Genomic DNA, 14,998 nt, shown 5'->3' with positions numbered 1-14,998 from the left:
GCCAGTAAGTATATAGGGATTACAACAGTCAGTTTGAAGGATTCTGTGGTACACAAGGACATACAGTGGTTGTTTACTAAGGATTTCTGTTTATTGCAGAAGAACACAAATCACTACTACCAAGAAAGCTATGATTGATATGGCAAATAGGGATGTATAAAAGCTGTTACAGTTATTACCAGGAAATGAGTTTGTGTGTATATATGTACCAAACACTAAAGATACTCATTAATAGCAGCAACTGGTAGAAAGGCAATATGAGGTAGGATAATCAGTACACAGCAGCAGAAATGATTTGGGGATTATTAATATCAATCTTAACGATAATTATTATAGTGAAAATACTTCTTGATTGCAATCTTACCAAGAATATTTACATACCATAATTTGTCCTAAGTATAGCTCAGATAACATAGAATAATCCAGGTTGAAAAGGCCTTCCCTTGGGAGCCTTTCCACAGGGAAGGTATTTTCAACCTGGATTTTTCAGTGCTGTTCCAGGGCCTGACCCCCCAGCTGCCCCTCCCCTGGCACAGCTCCATGCTGTTCCCTCAGGCCCTGTTGCTGTCACACAGAGCAGAGCTCAGCGCTGCCCTTCTGTTCCTTGTGAGGAGCTGCAGCCGCCATCAGGCCTCCCCTTACCTCCTCTGCTTTGGGCTGAGCAAACCCGGGGACCTCAGCTGCTCCTGGTATACCTTGCTCTCCAGACATTTCAGCATCTTTGAAGCCCCTCTTTGGATGTTCTCTAATAGTTTTGTCTTTGTGTTATGGTGCCCCAAATTGCACACAGTGCTCAAGGTGAGGCCATGCCAGCGCACAGTGGGGGCCATCTCTTTCCTCTCCTGGCTGGCAGTGCCAGGCCTGATGCACCAGTTGGCTCTTTTGGCTGCAAGGACACTCTGTTGACCCAGATCCCTTCCTCTGGGTCTGCTTTTCAGCCTGTTGTTCCCCAGTCTTTACCACGTCTCACATGCAGAATCCTGCACTTGCTGTTGAACTTCGTGCAGTTGATGATTGCTCAGCTCTCCAATTTGCCAAAATTTCTGTATGGTGTCTCTGCTCCAAGGACGTCAACAGCTCCTCCTAATTCTGTATGCCTAGTAGGCATTTGTATCTGGATCATTTACAGAAGCATTGAACTGACCACCAGTTTAGAAAAGGCTTTGATGCTTTCCTCACTGCAGCCACCTTTCAGGTAGTTGTAGAGACCAACAGGATCTTCACATTTTGATTTCCAGTCACTTCACCAGCTTCATTGCTCTTTCCTGCACGCACTTGAGCAGCTCAACTTCTTGTAGAATATACATATACATTTATGTAGTATGAGCATCTATATGCACCTAGGCATATATACACAGGTATACGCACACATATACTTTGAATATATAAGTGTAACAACGATATCTTCAGGATGGCACTGGTATGAGGTATTCAGCCATGCTTCAGGGATGTCTGTGTTCCTAGGCTCCGTTACAAGGCCGAGTTCTCAGGCCTGGTTCTCTTGCTGAATTTTTGTGCTGGCAGGTGCCTTTTTTTTCTGTTTTAAGCATCATTCTATGTTAGAATTTTTCTCATTAGAGTCAGGTTACTTTTTTAACTGTTCCTATCAAATATTAATTCTAATGTCCTGGTTCTCCTAAGGAATATGACTAAGCAATGTAACTGAAGCACAATTTTCTGTCAGTGTTCTTGATTTGGTTTTGTTTCTCCATAGTATCAAGCTTCTAAGAAATAATACAAAGTGCTAAATTTAAGCTTTAAAATATGCAAATCTACTTGCTTTCAGATAGTAAAAAAGTATTTAAAATAACTACAGCTGGTGAAATACTGGGAATCCATTGTTCAACTGATAGTTTATTTGTCTTGAAAGGAAGTCATTGCTTGCTTTATCATCCAGGCTGAGCAAATTGTACTGGGGAATAAAAAAGTGTGGCAGCTGAGAATCTTGCAGACAACGCAGAAAATATTCCAGATATTTCTGAAAACAGTGTTCCAGGTTTTCATACTGCCAGTCTGTGTCACTTGGCCAAGTGACGCACGAATGGAAAAAGGCAGTTTTGACATGATAGGAACAAAACTTTTCCAATTCTTTTGCATGTTTCATTTTAAGTCGTTCTAGAAGATACTTCAGAAGTTTGAGACAATCTTTCCTGTTAAATAAGAGATAATTGCGTACCTTTAGTAGTCAGTTCTAAACATGTATTTTAGATATTTAAATACACACTATAAGTAAAGCAGCGAAAATATTCTTACTGTAATAGAACATTTTCAGTAAGGTTTTGAATGAAATCTGAAAATAAGTACAGCAAAAAGGTGGATATTCCTACAAGCATTGCACATGAAGGCAGACTAGCAGTGAAAGATTTCTACTGTGAAAAATAGTTTTAATGCATGAATCACTTCCGCAAGTGGCCATGGTGGCACAGGAATACAAAGTGTTGATCAGCACTGTGCTTGCACGATTACGATCTCCTCCTGCAGATGCTACCAGTATAACATGAACTTGGAGCACTGCTTAAGATTAAAGCTGCACTTTGGGCTTGGATTTGCACTGAAGGCACTACCAGTGCCTTTCCATGGCACTCTGTGAGGTGAAGAGTTCAGTACACGGCTAGGCAAGGACACAGCATAGCTTGTACTACTCATAAAGCAAAGATGAAGAATTATGCATTAATACCCTTGTGGCTTTCCTGATTCTGTAAACCAAAAAGTGGTTTTGCCATAAAGTAGGTTCTGTACCTGATGAGGTTTTGTTTTTACTCTTCAAAGAAATGTGGAACCGATCTTTATTAGAGTGAAAAATCACATTTATTGATCCTGATCCCATTCAGTTCTTTTCTCACCATCATTTAATAAATTGCTTTGCCACAAAGTGTAATTTGCTTATGAAGCTGAGTCAACAGACTGTGGAGCTAGTATTTCTGAAGATGACTGATTTGGGGAAAGATTATTTGGCAAGGCGCATCTGCTTGTTTGCCAGGCAAAGCTGGAGCATAAATCTGCAAAGTAATTTGTTACTTTTTTTAGCAAATGCACGTCAGGTGTGTTCAGTGGGCACATGCAAGCTTGCACTAATCTGGAACAATGATGCAGGAATTGGTGATTAAAAGCTATATTCTCACTTCCTATTCTAAATAATTACTCACTGACCAAATTCTTAAATGTTAAACTGAAACAGTGCTGGACAAACTAGCTTAAAGCAAAATATTCATATGAGATACCTACCTACAACACTTCACTCCATCGGATTCACAACATGTCTTTATGCTGCCGTGGTTGTTCAGCATGGCCTTCTCAATATGCGAGAAGGAGAGTCGCCAGGTGTTTCCTAAAGGGGTGAGTACAAGACTTAAATAGTTACACAGCAGTAAATATTGGTGTCTGTAACTACAAAAAAAAAAAAACCTCTTAATTCATCAATTACTGAAATTAGTCAGTTCCTTAATTCCTCAACCACTCCATACCAACAAGATTGGAATATTATAGTTACAAATAACTGTGTAGGCCTGTCTGGATGCTTTCTTTATATTCTCAAGGATGTTTGGGTTCAGTTTTTAAAATTAAGCTTACTTCTTAACTTTCCTGAATGTGTGGAATGTGATTTGGGGAATAATTGTGCTACCTATAGAAATCTACTGCCATTCAATTTCTACTCTCTGTTACTAAGCCTTACTGCTTAACCATTCTGGTTTTGAGTAAACAAATCTTGAAGATCGGTTTTAATTTCTCTGTGCAAGTGACTGAGATTATCTCAGCTAACTCTTGTAAAGCATTTCTTTTTATTCTTCTGGGAATGCTTGAAAACAGTGATTAATGCAGCTCAGTCCCCTGTTTTTAAAACATCAGCAATCATTTTTTTTCTTCCTTACATAAATTAGACAGTGTCCCCACCTTTTTTGGTTTGATTACTATTGGCAATTAATTTTCACTGGGACAGAGAGCTCAGTAGAGCAGTGGTGGTGTACGTGGCACTGGTAAGATAGGTGTGCTAACTAAAAAATACACTCAGTTGCCGGAACTGTTTCCGCTGAAACTACCAGTTCTTCTCATACAGTGCCAAGCTGGGGTGTTTCTGCAAACTAATGCAGGCATGGTGAGAGTGCTTGGGGGAGGAAAAAACAAACAAACAAAAAAAACCAGCAGTCATCTTGCAGCCATACCAAAGTTCAATGAGGAAATAATGTATCTTAAATAGTTTACTTCCTGCAGAAGTATAAAACTTATGTATAATAAGTGCTATTTTCAGGGATGTTCTGTGTATTTTTACACACCTCCTTTAATTTTTTTCTTTTACAAAGGAGTGGATGTTGCTGTTAAGTACAGCACTACTACAGGAAAGATATTCATCTGTCTGATGGAACAGATAACCAGTAACAGGGCTGGTTACTGTACTGTCTGTAGTGCAGTTATCAGCTTTAGATTTCAGCACAGGATAAGCACTGTCACCAGGCTGGTGTTTTAAAGAGGGTTTTCAACGATGATCTGGATGTACCCAGGATAAAACAGAGATCTGTACCTTGAAGGCAGAATACTGAACAGAGTCTGGATCCTCTTTTTATGGCATTTATCAAGTTGTATCAAGTTGCAGAGAAAGTAATTCTTAACTTAAGCTTATTATCTGTATTTGAAGTACCTCTTGGAAGCTTTTCTTTTTTGTTTTGCTTGGCCACTAAGTAAATTGGTTTATGTCTGAACTCTCTCCTGACTTTTCTTCCCAGCCAGCATTCTATGTTGAGGCCATCCTGTGTGCTGGGAGGCCAGCTCTGCTGAACTTCCAAAGCCAAGATGATGTCCACTGATATTTCTGCTGGAGGCTTTTTGATCTGTAGAGTGATTGCAGGACTTCTAGGCTTTTTCCTTTTCACAGTTACTTCCACATCTAGTAACAAAAAAGAAAGTAATCTTTTTTCATAACAGAAGAAACACTTTTTGGAAGTTATTAAGATATTTACTGAATAGGAATTTGTAAATGGTCAGAATCCTCAAGCATTTTATCCTGTAGGATTTGTGAAATGAATATAGTGTTGTTGTTTTCTTTAATAAAACAGTAAGGAGGTCTGCTGGAGCCTCCCTCTACAAAATAAGAAAAGCTCTTATTTAATGATATATTTTTAATATTTTGGCTATTTGAGATGTCTTCTGTAGACACGGTAATGCTTTCTAATGAACAGGAATGACTAGAGAATGTCAAATGACTGTGGAAAATGTTTAGATCAGAGATTTGTCTACAACTTGGCCGAAGGCTTACGAGAAAAAGAGCATCCTAAAAGGCGATACATTTTATGGATAGCTAAGAAGTAACATTAGATAATGCATTATCTAACTCAAGTAATGTAATTCCTTCTGCTGCTCTGGTGTATTTGTGGTGATTTTTAGAGTAAGTGCTCAAGGCAGCAGGGGCAGATAGGGTTCACTTCCAGTTACGTCGCTATGAGAGATAACTGAGGGGAAAGATACATATTGCCTATGTGGAATTGCAGGTGCGTTATTAGCGTTCCTGAGTGAAACCTGATTGTGCAGTACTTACCTTTAATGTGTTTTACTTCTTCTTTAATAATTCGTCTTAGTTCTTTAAGCATTTTAAAGGCTGATAATTTTCCATCTTCATCTAGAAACCTATTCAAATACTTCTCTTTTGGATTTCTTTTGAATGTTAGATAATAAAAAGCTCCAGTGTCATCACACTCGTCTAGCTGCAGTCTTGTGACAGGCATTACAAGCATGATATCAAACTCATTGGGTTCAGATATCTGCAAAGGACAAGAACACGTGCATCAACTTGGGTTGTAATGCCTTTAAGCTTTTCAGCTAAAGCTGAAGCTTTATCTACAGCTGCCTGTGTGTATTTTTCACAGCTGGAGTGAAACATTACCTTGTTTCTGATGGATTTGTATTACCAGACTGATGTACATTCAAGTGCAGAAGACCAGTTTACTGACACCACTTCCCCAGCAGTCACAGCTCCAAGCTGCTGGAGGTCAAACAGCCATTGACCACCACCATCTGAGTACAATGTCACAATCAGTCCCTGTCCAGTGAGCAGTCATGGAATCACAGAATCCTTACAGTTGGAAAGGATCCTGAAAGGTCATCTAGTCTACCTGCCTTGCAATGAACAGGGACACTGACAGCTAGAGCAGGTTGCCAAGGCCTGGCCTTACAAGTCTCCAAGGACAGGAATTCATTACAAGCCTGCACAACCTGTGCCTCACCACCCTCCCTGGGACAGACCTTTTTCTTTATATTCAACCCAAATCCTACCCTCTTGAAAGGTAAGATTTAATTAAACCATTTTCCCGTGTGCTGTCAGCCTCTGTCCCGTTCTTTCCCTTATAGCTCCACTTCTCCAGGCTGCCCAGCCGCAGTTCGCCGACTTCCGCCCCAATCTGCGCCAGCCCCGCACGCACCTTGACGTGCTCGTAGTAGCTGCCGGCTCCCAGCCTCCCGATGGAGCTGAAGCTGCCGTCCCTCCCTCGGACAGCCTGGATCAGGTGGGACACGACGTGGTTCACCAGCCCCGACGCCTCGGATACGTCCTGCCGGCCCAGGCTGAGCTGCGACAGCACCTCCCGCAGCCGCGGCCCGCCCGCCGCCCTGCTCCGCGCCGAGAGCGTTCGGAGCAGCGGGGGCTCTCCGCCCTGCGCCGTACGGCGCGGCACTCCCGCGCGGGAAGCCTCGTCCGCCGGATGCTCGTCGGCCGATGCTTCCCGCGCCGTCGAACCGCGTCGGGCGGCGGTGCCTCTACCCCGCGAGGAGCGAGGCCGGGCCGCTCTCTGCCTCCCCTGCCCTCTGCCCGCCGCGGTCTCCTCCATGGGTCTCCCGCACCGACGCGGAAGCTAGCGCAGCTCGGCGGGAAGAGAAGTTCCTCTTCCAGGCAACGCCGCAGCTCTCCACCCCAGGGAAACCAAAACTCCCGCCAGGGAACGTGTCGAGCCGCCGCTAGGGGACGCCCTGCCGCCACGCGGCACCGTCTCTCGGGCGGCACACCGCCTCCCGCCCGCCCCGCGCTTCCCGTTCCGGCCGCCCGCCGCCGCCATGTTGGCGCGGAGGGGTTGGCGCCGCTTGGCGCCGCCCGCGGCCCCGCGGTCCGAGAGGCGCTGTGCTGGGAGCGCGGCCCCGCGCTACGAAGTAGTGGTGATCGGCGGCGGCCATGCGGGGACGGAGGCGGCGGCGGCGGCCGCTCGCGGCGGGGCCCGCACGCTGCTGCTCACGCACAAGATCGGCACCATCGGTACCGCCGGGGGGCGCGGGGCCGGGCGCGGCGCGGCCGAGCGTGGCGGCGGTGCTGAGGGTGTCCCCGTGTGCTTGGCGCAGGAGAGATGTCGTGCAACCCCTCCTTCGGCGGCATCGGGAAGGGGCACCTGATGCGGGAGGTGGACGCCCTGGATGGGCTGTGCGGGCGGATCTGCGACGTGGCCGGGGTGCATTACAAAGTGCTGAACCGCAGCAAAGGTCCGGCGGTGTGGGGGCTGCGGGCGCAGATCGACCGGCGGCGGTACCGGGACGGCGTGCAGGTGGGTGTGCGGCTTCCGCGCTCCGAAACTAACGCCTCCTATTTACTGCCTTGGAAACCGTAGGAGATACAGAGAGCACCGTAACGCTATTTGATAGAGCAGATTCTCAGCTACAAAACGCTGTTTTTCAGCGCGGCCACCACCACTAGCTTTGTGTTTTTGCTAGCGGTGAATAAGAGGTGACACACTGTGGCTGAAACGCACCGCTGTGCCCACATTCACTCTTTGGTCTGCTTAAATGCAAGCAAATATGGATGAATGTCAGTGGATGCCGTTTTATCTACGTGGAGCAATTCAGTGACCTTTCCTTCACACACGCTTCCATGTCAGGCGCCAGGCGCCATGTTGTCAGGCTGCCCCTCTGCTGCCATCTGTCACAAAGCAACGACATGGAATGGAAACTTGACGGGAAGCCACTTCTGCCATACCACCAACATCTGCCTCTGACGTACTGAGTCAGCATAATAAGCTAAGAGGCATTACTTTCGGAGCAGCCAGCTCATTTGAAAAAGAGATGCAGCCAGCAGTGATGTGGCTTTGTGCAAAGCAGGATGAGGTCTGCAGGAGCACTGAGGTGTGCAGCAGTGGAGCAGTGCTGAACAGGATGGTGGCGGCAATGTGTGCTGCCCCAGGGCCGCTTAGAAATTTAAGTGCTAATGTGGGGGGTCCAATGTTACTTTTTGGAGGTACACCAGCTATCAGTGGGGATATCTGTGTGTTACAGTTGGGTAGTAACAGCAGGATGGGGTTAAAAGAAAGCCAAGAGTGATGACTGGTTCTAACATGTGGTTTTAAAACAAGGGGAGAAATTGATGGATGTGTTGGATGTGTTGTGGTTTGGGTCTGCCCAGATGTCTCAGAACTTGCCAGATTTTTGTGGTGACTCCTTTCATGACAGAAGGAAATCCTGAGCACACCCCTGCTGACAGTCCGTGAGGCCTCTGTGGAAGACCTTCTCCTGACAGAGCCAGAAGCAAACCACCCTGGGAAGTGCCAAGTCACAGGCGTTGTTCTGGGTATGTGTGGGTACCGCGGTGAGCACCCTTGGGCACTGTATGCTAAGAGTAGCTGCAGGTTAAATGTGTCTGATTCGTCTGTGAGAAAGCTGGTTGAGCCAGCAGAGGCACTTCAGGCTGACTGCAAATTAAACTGTATTAACATCTGTAGCACAATGGAAAACATCACTGGATTGATTGGGCGTTCAGAGGTTGCATGAGCTTAATCTTCCTCAGACTCACGATTCTGAATTCTATGCTGTGTTTGAGATCTTACTTGGCAAACAGAGTGTGCTGCAGATAACGTTTCTGGACAACAGTGTCCTGTTACAATGCAGTCTCGTGCCTTGTTACCTCTTGCTGATCTTGTAAACAGGAATTCCAAAATAAGAACCTGGTCAAGAATATTACTTGGGAGCGGAATTTCTTTGTTTGGGTAAAGTGCTTGGGGGAATAAGGAAAAAAAGGAGTAACTGTACAATGCTTATTATAGTTATTGCTGTTAACATTGCTGCTATTGAAATGCCAAATAATAAGAGATGTGTAAGACAGCAGCAATTTAGTTTTGAACAGAATCACTAGAGTACCAGGGCTTCAATGACTGTAAACTATGTGCATCTCTGAACGTGCTGTTTCAGGGGATGGTAGCACGGTGTGTGCTGGGAGTGTCATCCTGACCACTGGGACATTTCTGAGGGGTGTGATCCTCATGGGGCTGGAGACGCATCCTGCTGGGCGCCTGGGAGACCAGCCAGCTGTGGGGCTAGCCCAGACTCTGGAGAAACTGGGATTTACTGTGGGCAGGCTGAAGACTGGGACACCACCCCGCCTGGCCAAAGACAGCATCAACTTCAGTGGTCTGGAGGAACGTGTACCTGACAACCCTCCTGTGCCCTTCAGCTTCCTCAGCAAGGCTGTGTGGATCAAGGTGGGATAGCACATGGCAGGTGCAGGGGTAGCTGGGCAATGGACTGGGGAAGTGGGAAGCACTTCTGGGAGTGGCAAGCTAAAGTAGCCAGCAAGTTGGTGTAAGAGACTTGTGTGGCTGGGAATCATAGAATCATTAAGTTGGAAAAGACCTCTAAGATCATCTAATCCAGCCATCAACCCATCACCGCTGTGCCCACTAATCCATGTCCTTAAGTGCCACATCTGCCCTTTCCCTGAAAGCCTCTGGGGATGGTGACTCCACCACCTCCCTGAACAGCCTGTTCCAGCACCTGAGCACTCTGTCAGAGAAGAATTTTTTCATCATAATCAACCTGAACCTCCCTGGCACAACCTAAGGCCGTTACCTCTCATCCTATGACTACTACCAAGAACAAGAGGCCAACTTCCTTTCAAGCAGTTATAGAGTCGTAGAATCCTTAGAGTTGTAAGGGGCCTTTTAAGATCATCTAGTCCAGCTCCCTTGCAACAAGCAGGGACATGCATACCTAAATCAGGTTGTCCAGGGCTTGATTCAGGGCTTAGAGGAATTGCAATAACCTTTTGTAAACGGGGAGCAGAGAGGTGGTAATATCATCCTATGTATTTGTTGGAAAGGTTTTAAAGGACTTGAAAGAGAAAGGACTTGAAGTGTAACATTTATTGCTGTTTTGAGCATAAGTCTGTCAACTCTTTTCCAGAAAATAATAGTAAAGTATTCTACATAGTGTTTTTCTTTCCAGAACATGAATTTGCTATGTCAGTTGCAGGATGTTGAGAGGTTTCTTCAGTCTTCATCAAACTCTTCAAACTTCAGAGCTTTGAATTCCTCCTGCTAATGTGATAGAGTCTGTTACTTTTATAGGAATGCCCATCCTGTGATTAGGAATGCATTTTCATAGCATAGAATGCAGATCCCTGACATTCCCAAGTTTTGTTCTTTTCTTGGTCTGTTTTTGGGCATGATGCTCAGGTTCTCTGATTACTTCTTTTCTCTACAGTGGGTAAGACAGCACAACCCAGCTCTACAGGAACTGAGGGCAAGCTGTCATGAAAAAGCCCTTGAAGATACTCAGAACAGAATCGTTTGGTGAGAGTGCAGGGTATTGTGACTGGATTAATTTACAGTGAGTTTTGGCCTCTTTCAGCCAGAAGACCAGCTGTTATGCTACATGACTCACACTAACCTGAAAGCTCAGCAGATTGTCCTTGATAACCTCCACCTGAACGACCACGTGAGGGAGACAGCAAAGGGCCCCCGGTAAGGATGTGGCACCATATGAAGCTCTTAATGGTATGAGTCTCCGAAGCTGTGCATCTCCCTTGCTTTGCTTCTGGAAAACTACCTTTCATCCACCTTAGATGATGCTTATGGCTGTTTCCTGTTGCAGATACTGCCCCTCTTTTGAGTCAAAGGTGCTGCGCTTCCCAAACCGTGAACATCAGGTCTGGCTGGAGCCTGAAGGCTTGGAGTCCGATGTCATTTACCCCCAAGGCCTGTCAATGACGCTGCCACCTGAGCTCCAGGAGCAGGTGATCAGATCTATCCCGGGCTTGGAGAAAGCCAAGATCTTACAGCCAGGTGCGGGGGTAAATAATTTCAAGTCTATTTTTCACATTGTTAACTTTTAAGAAAGAAAAAAAAAAGATTTTCTTTGGAGTCTAGCAATCCAAAGTAAATATGAAAGAAAATTATTTCTTGAATGCAGGAATTTCTCCTTGGTTGTTTCTAGACTGTAAATAAAAGTTGATAGCCTAAGTCATTTTGTCCCACTGATTGTCTTTGCTGATAAGTTAGGACCTTCCATTTCCCTCCCTTAACGTCTGTCTTCTTGTTTGTCATAGGCTATGGAGTGCAGTATGACTTTTTAGACCCCCGTCAGCTGACTGCTTCTCTCGAGTCTCGTCTCGTTCAGCGGCTCTTCTTTGCAGGCCAGATAAATGGCACCACGGGCTACGAAGAAGCTGCAGCTCAAGTGGGTGAATCTGATGGCGTATACTCTGTGCTCAGAAAGGGATGTTACCTTGGTGTTTGTCTTTGATAGGCATTGAAGCAGGCCTGTCTTGTGCTGATGAGATGTTCTTAATTCTGTTGCTCATCAGACTTGCGCAGATATCTGCAATTGCAGTTACCAATGTTGCAGTAACAAAAGCAATTGTAAGTTCTGACACATACTGCAGTATGGTGGCTTTGCAATGGGTACAGTTGCAGATATGTTGGTACATGTTTCTTGTCACTAGGAGTGTCAGCAGGGGCCGAGTTCTTCAGACCACTGTAGTATTGCATAAAAGAAACTGCCTAGATTACCATCCTGGACTTGTATCATAGAATATCCCAAGTTGGAAGGGACCCACAAAGATCATTGAGTCCAGCTCCTGGCCCCACACAGCAGCACCCAAAAATCAGTCCATATGACTGAAAACATTGTCCAGATGCTTCTTGAACTCTGGCAAGCTCAGTGCAGATGTGCAGATATTTTAGCCTTGAAGGGGCCAACAATGGTTTTTGTTTTGCTTTCTCTCTGCCCAGGGTGTGATTGCTGGGATCAATGCTTGCCTACGGGTCCAAGGCAAGCCCCCTTTCATTGTCAGTCGCACCGAAGGGTACGTAGGTGTCCTGATAGATGACCTTACTACTCTGGGCACCACTGAGCCATACCGGATGTTCACCAGCCGCGTGGAGTTCCGCATGTCCCTCCGGCCTGACAATGCCGACGCCAGGCTGACCCACAGAGGTATATCCTTGCAGAGACTCTTGCCACTTGCAGCCTTGCCTGGTTGCAGACTTCGGTCTCATGTGCTATTGTCTGTCTCTGCAGGCTTTGAGGAAGCTGGGTGTGTGTCACAGCAGCGATATGAGCAAGCCATTCAGATGAGGGCTGCTATAGAGGATGGGATTGCAACACTAAAATCCCTTCAGTTCAGTGTATCCAGATGGTCCCACTTGGTACCAGAAGTTCCCATCAGTAGCAATCGAAGATCACCTCTCAGGTAAAAGATAGAACAAAGCCTTCTGACTGTGCTTGATCATCTGGCTGGTGGCTTTGCACATGTACATCTTTAGGAAGTAGTCAGTATTCCAAGATTCCAACTTTTATCATCTTCTTCATACCTGATCTTTGCTTGTAGAAGTAACAGTACGTTGGGGTTTTTACTTCACCACATCTGCTAGCGCTGATTTAGCCTCTTAAAGATTGTACTCTGGCCCAGTCAGTGCTTGCTGTCTGTATTGAGCATGTCTCCAAATGGTAATTGTTCTGCAGTGGGTTGCTGCTTTGCTGGAAGCTTGATAAAGCCCCCTCATCAAGAGCTGAACTGCTCTTACATGTGTTAAGAGGAAATAGCAGGGAGGTGAGCCTGGCTCTGTAGTTGTTCTGGTCTATACTCACACTATCCTCACCTTTGAAAAGTTGAGCTGGGAATAGGTGTAATGCTGTCTGATGCGAGTAACTGTCTTCCCTATACTGTAAAATCTTACTCATCTTCTCCACAGTGCCTTTGACATCCTTCGATATCCAGAGGCCAACATGGACATTCTGGCAAGGGCTATCCCAGAGCCCCTGAGAAAGCTTGCTGAATGGAGGGAGCTGTCAGAGAGATTGAAAATAGAAGGTAGAGTACAAGAGTTATGATCTGCTAAGGTTTGTTCAGTAAGGGGAGAGCCAGCCCATTCATTCCTGTGTGTTTCATTTTGTTTTGTTGATCCATGAAGGGAAGCACTGCTATCAGAGTGTGCATGTATTGCCATAGGCCACAGTTACGTTTGAGCACCTGAGTTGCACTTTGTAGAGTGAGATCAATTTGCTCCTGGGTTTTTCTTCTTCACCGCTCTGTCAAACAGACCATTCTTTCCTGGAATAAGAGCAAAAAGCATCTGTGTATCTTAATTCCTGGACCAAATCAAAGAGTACGATTTCTTATGAAATACTATGAGTTAGGCTCCTTAATCTGTGAGGCTGGAAGCTTCCTCAGATGTTTCGATCATCTTGGTGGAGTTGTCCATTCTGCTTCTAGGAGTTTCTACAAGTGATTTTTTTCATGTGAACGCTGTCTGAATCTGTCTGTCTCGTTTCCCTGACCCTCCACCACAGCTGCTTACGAGTGGTGCGTAATCAATCAACAGCAGGAAATAGAAGAAGTGCGTCGAGATGAAGCCCTCCGACTTCCAGAAGACATAGACTACTTTGCTATTGATGCATCCCTGTCAGCAGAGGTGCGGGAGAAACTGAACTCCAGCCGTCCCCAGACGGTAAGATACTGGGCCAGAGAGAGGTTGAATAGCAGCAAAATCCCTCCTGTGTATTCCCAAGGGGCATGAAGGGGTGAGGAGGTGCGAAGAAAGGAATACCCATAGGTTTTGGTATCAGTTTTCACTAGCTTCAGAGTCTAGGTTTGTTTTAGGCTAACTTATTTCTGTTTCTGTATGCAGATCGGTGCAGTCAGCCGCATCCCTGGAGTTACACCAGCTGCCATCATTAACCTGCTGAGATTTGTGAAAGCAGAGAAGCTAAAAGCTTTTCCTCAGACTGGCAAGTATTTGCCAGGGAAAATGTACTTGGGGAAAGCAACTAAAGCAACTTCCCAAGCACCGATTTCGGCAGAGATTTCTGAAGAGGAGCTTGGCAGTACTTTTGTTAAAACACCTTTGTGAGGTGTCTGTAGAGAAGCATACCTCTCGTGGTGGAGTACATGGCAAGACCAGCTGTGCTCACCTGAACCACTTCTTGGATAAAAATGACGTTGAATGGAGCCATTAAAACACAGGAATTCACTTGTTCAGAAGATGCAGATGGTCAGAATGTGTTGTAAAGCATCTTGGAAAGGACTCAGTTTTGCTCTTTTGAAATAAGTAAGAAATGCTACCATGTTCAATCCACTTCAGCACAAGAGGATTTGAGCTGGAGAGTGCTCTGTTGACTTTAGCACTGGTGTTTATTGCTATGCAATGGCTACTGTTTAATGGTTTAGTGTGCTGTTGGCCAAGTGGAAACTCTGGGCTATAAAAGCATGCGCCACATGAATAGTAAAACGGATGTAGGAGGAGATTGAACGTAAGCAGTGTATTGTGGGGTTTTTTTTTCTTGTTTTCTTCAAAAATTAAATAAAGCTTGTCTTGAAACTTGCTGAAGACCTTGGTTGTCACTTAACAAACTAGAAATTGTCTCTGAGCTTGCATTTACTTGCAGTAGAGCTCCAGCAATTCACAGGGCCACAGTTCACAACAGGTAAGGTACGGAGGTACTGCAGGGTCTGCTGCAGCACCGGTGAAGGCAACTGGAGTGAGACTGCCTGCTTAGGCCAGGCAAGGCAAGGGCTGTTACAGACCTCTGCTGGAGCTAAGGCTCTGGGCAGCGTTCTGGCTGATGAATGGCAATGCTGCAGCCTAGGGAAGCAGGATCGTGACTTCTCATCAGCACGGCTCCTGCAACTGATAGTAATAGGACTCACATCTGAACGAGATAAACTTTGGGCAGTTGGTTTGTCGCATTGAGAAACAATTCAAGCTGAATCCTTGTTCTGATCTAGCAGCAGTCTCTGATTTGTCATTTTTGGTTAAAATAA

General features: G+C 45.7%; 2 protein-coding genes across 2 annotated transcripts; one reads left to right on the top strand and one right to left on the bottom strand.

Moving 5' to 3' along the window:
* Window positions 1-69: 69 nt before the first annotated feature.
* CGAS (cyclic GMP-AMP synthase) lies at window positions 70-6,949 on the bottom strand. Its single transcript, XM_010707761.3, has 5 exons — window positions 6,408-6,949; window positions 5,528-5,750; window positions 4,634-4,879; window positions 3,226-3,328; window positions 70-2,150 (listed from the first exon to the last, which is right to left on the bottom strand). The coding sequence occupies exons 1-5, from the start codon at window positions 6,810-6,812 to the stop codon at window positions 1,811-1,813; spliced, it is 1,317 nt and encodes a 438-aa protein (XP_010706063.2). The 5' UTR covers window positions 6,813-6,949; the 3' UTR covers window positions 70-1,810.
* A 38-nt stretch (window positions 6,950-6,987) lies between these two features.
* On the top strand, window positions 6,988-14,564 carry MTO1 (mitochondrial tRNA translation optimization 1). The gene is made up of 12 exons (XM_085217792.1): window positions 6,988-7,231; window positions 7,315-7,514; window positions 8,413-8,530; window positions 9,148-9,437; window positions 10,585-10,697; window positions 10,828-11,018; window positions 11,282-11,412; window positions 11,967-12,171; window positions 12,256-12,427; window positions 12,930-13,048; window positions 13,528-13,685; window positions 13,866-14,564. The coding sequence occupies exons 1-12, from the start codon at window positions 7,036-7,038 to the stop codon at window positions 14,085-14,087; spliced, it is 2,115 nt and encodes a 704-aa protein (XP_085073918.1). The 5' UTR covers window positions 6,988-7,035; the 3' UTR covers window positions 14,088-14,564.
* The last annotated feature ends 434 nt before the right edge of the window (window positions 14,565-14,998 follow it).

Source organism: Meleagris gallopavo, chromosome 2 (genome assembly GCF_905368555.1).
Source record: "Meleagris gallopavo chromosome 2, MGAL_WU_HG_1.1, whole genome shotgun sequence".
In the NCBI taxonomy this organism is placed as follows: Eukaryota; Metazoa; Chordata; class Aves; order Galliformes; family Phasianidae; genus Meleagris; species Meleagris gallopavo.
The sequence above is the reverse complement of the archived record's forward strand: the minus strand, read 5'-3'. Positions and strand labels throughout refer to the sequence as shown.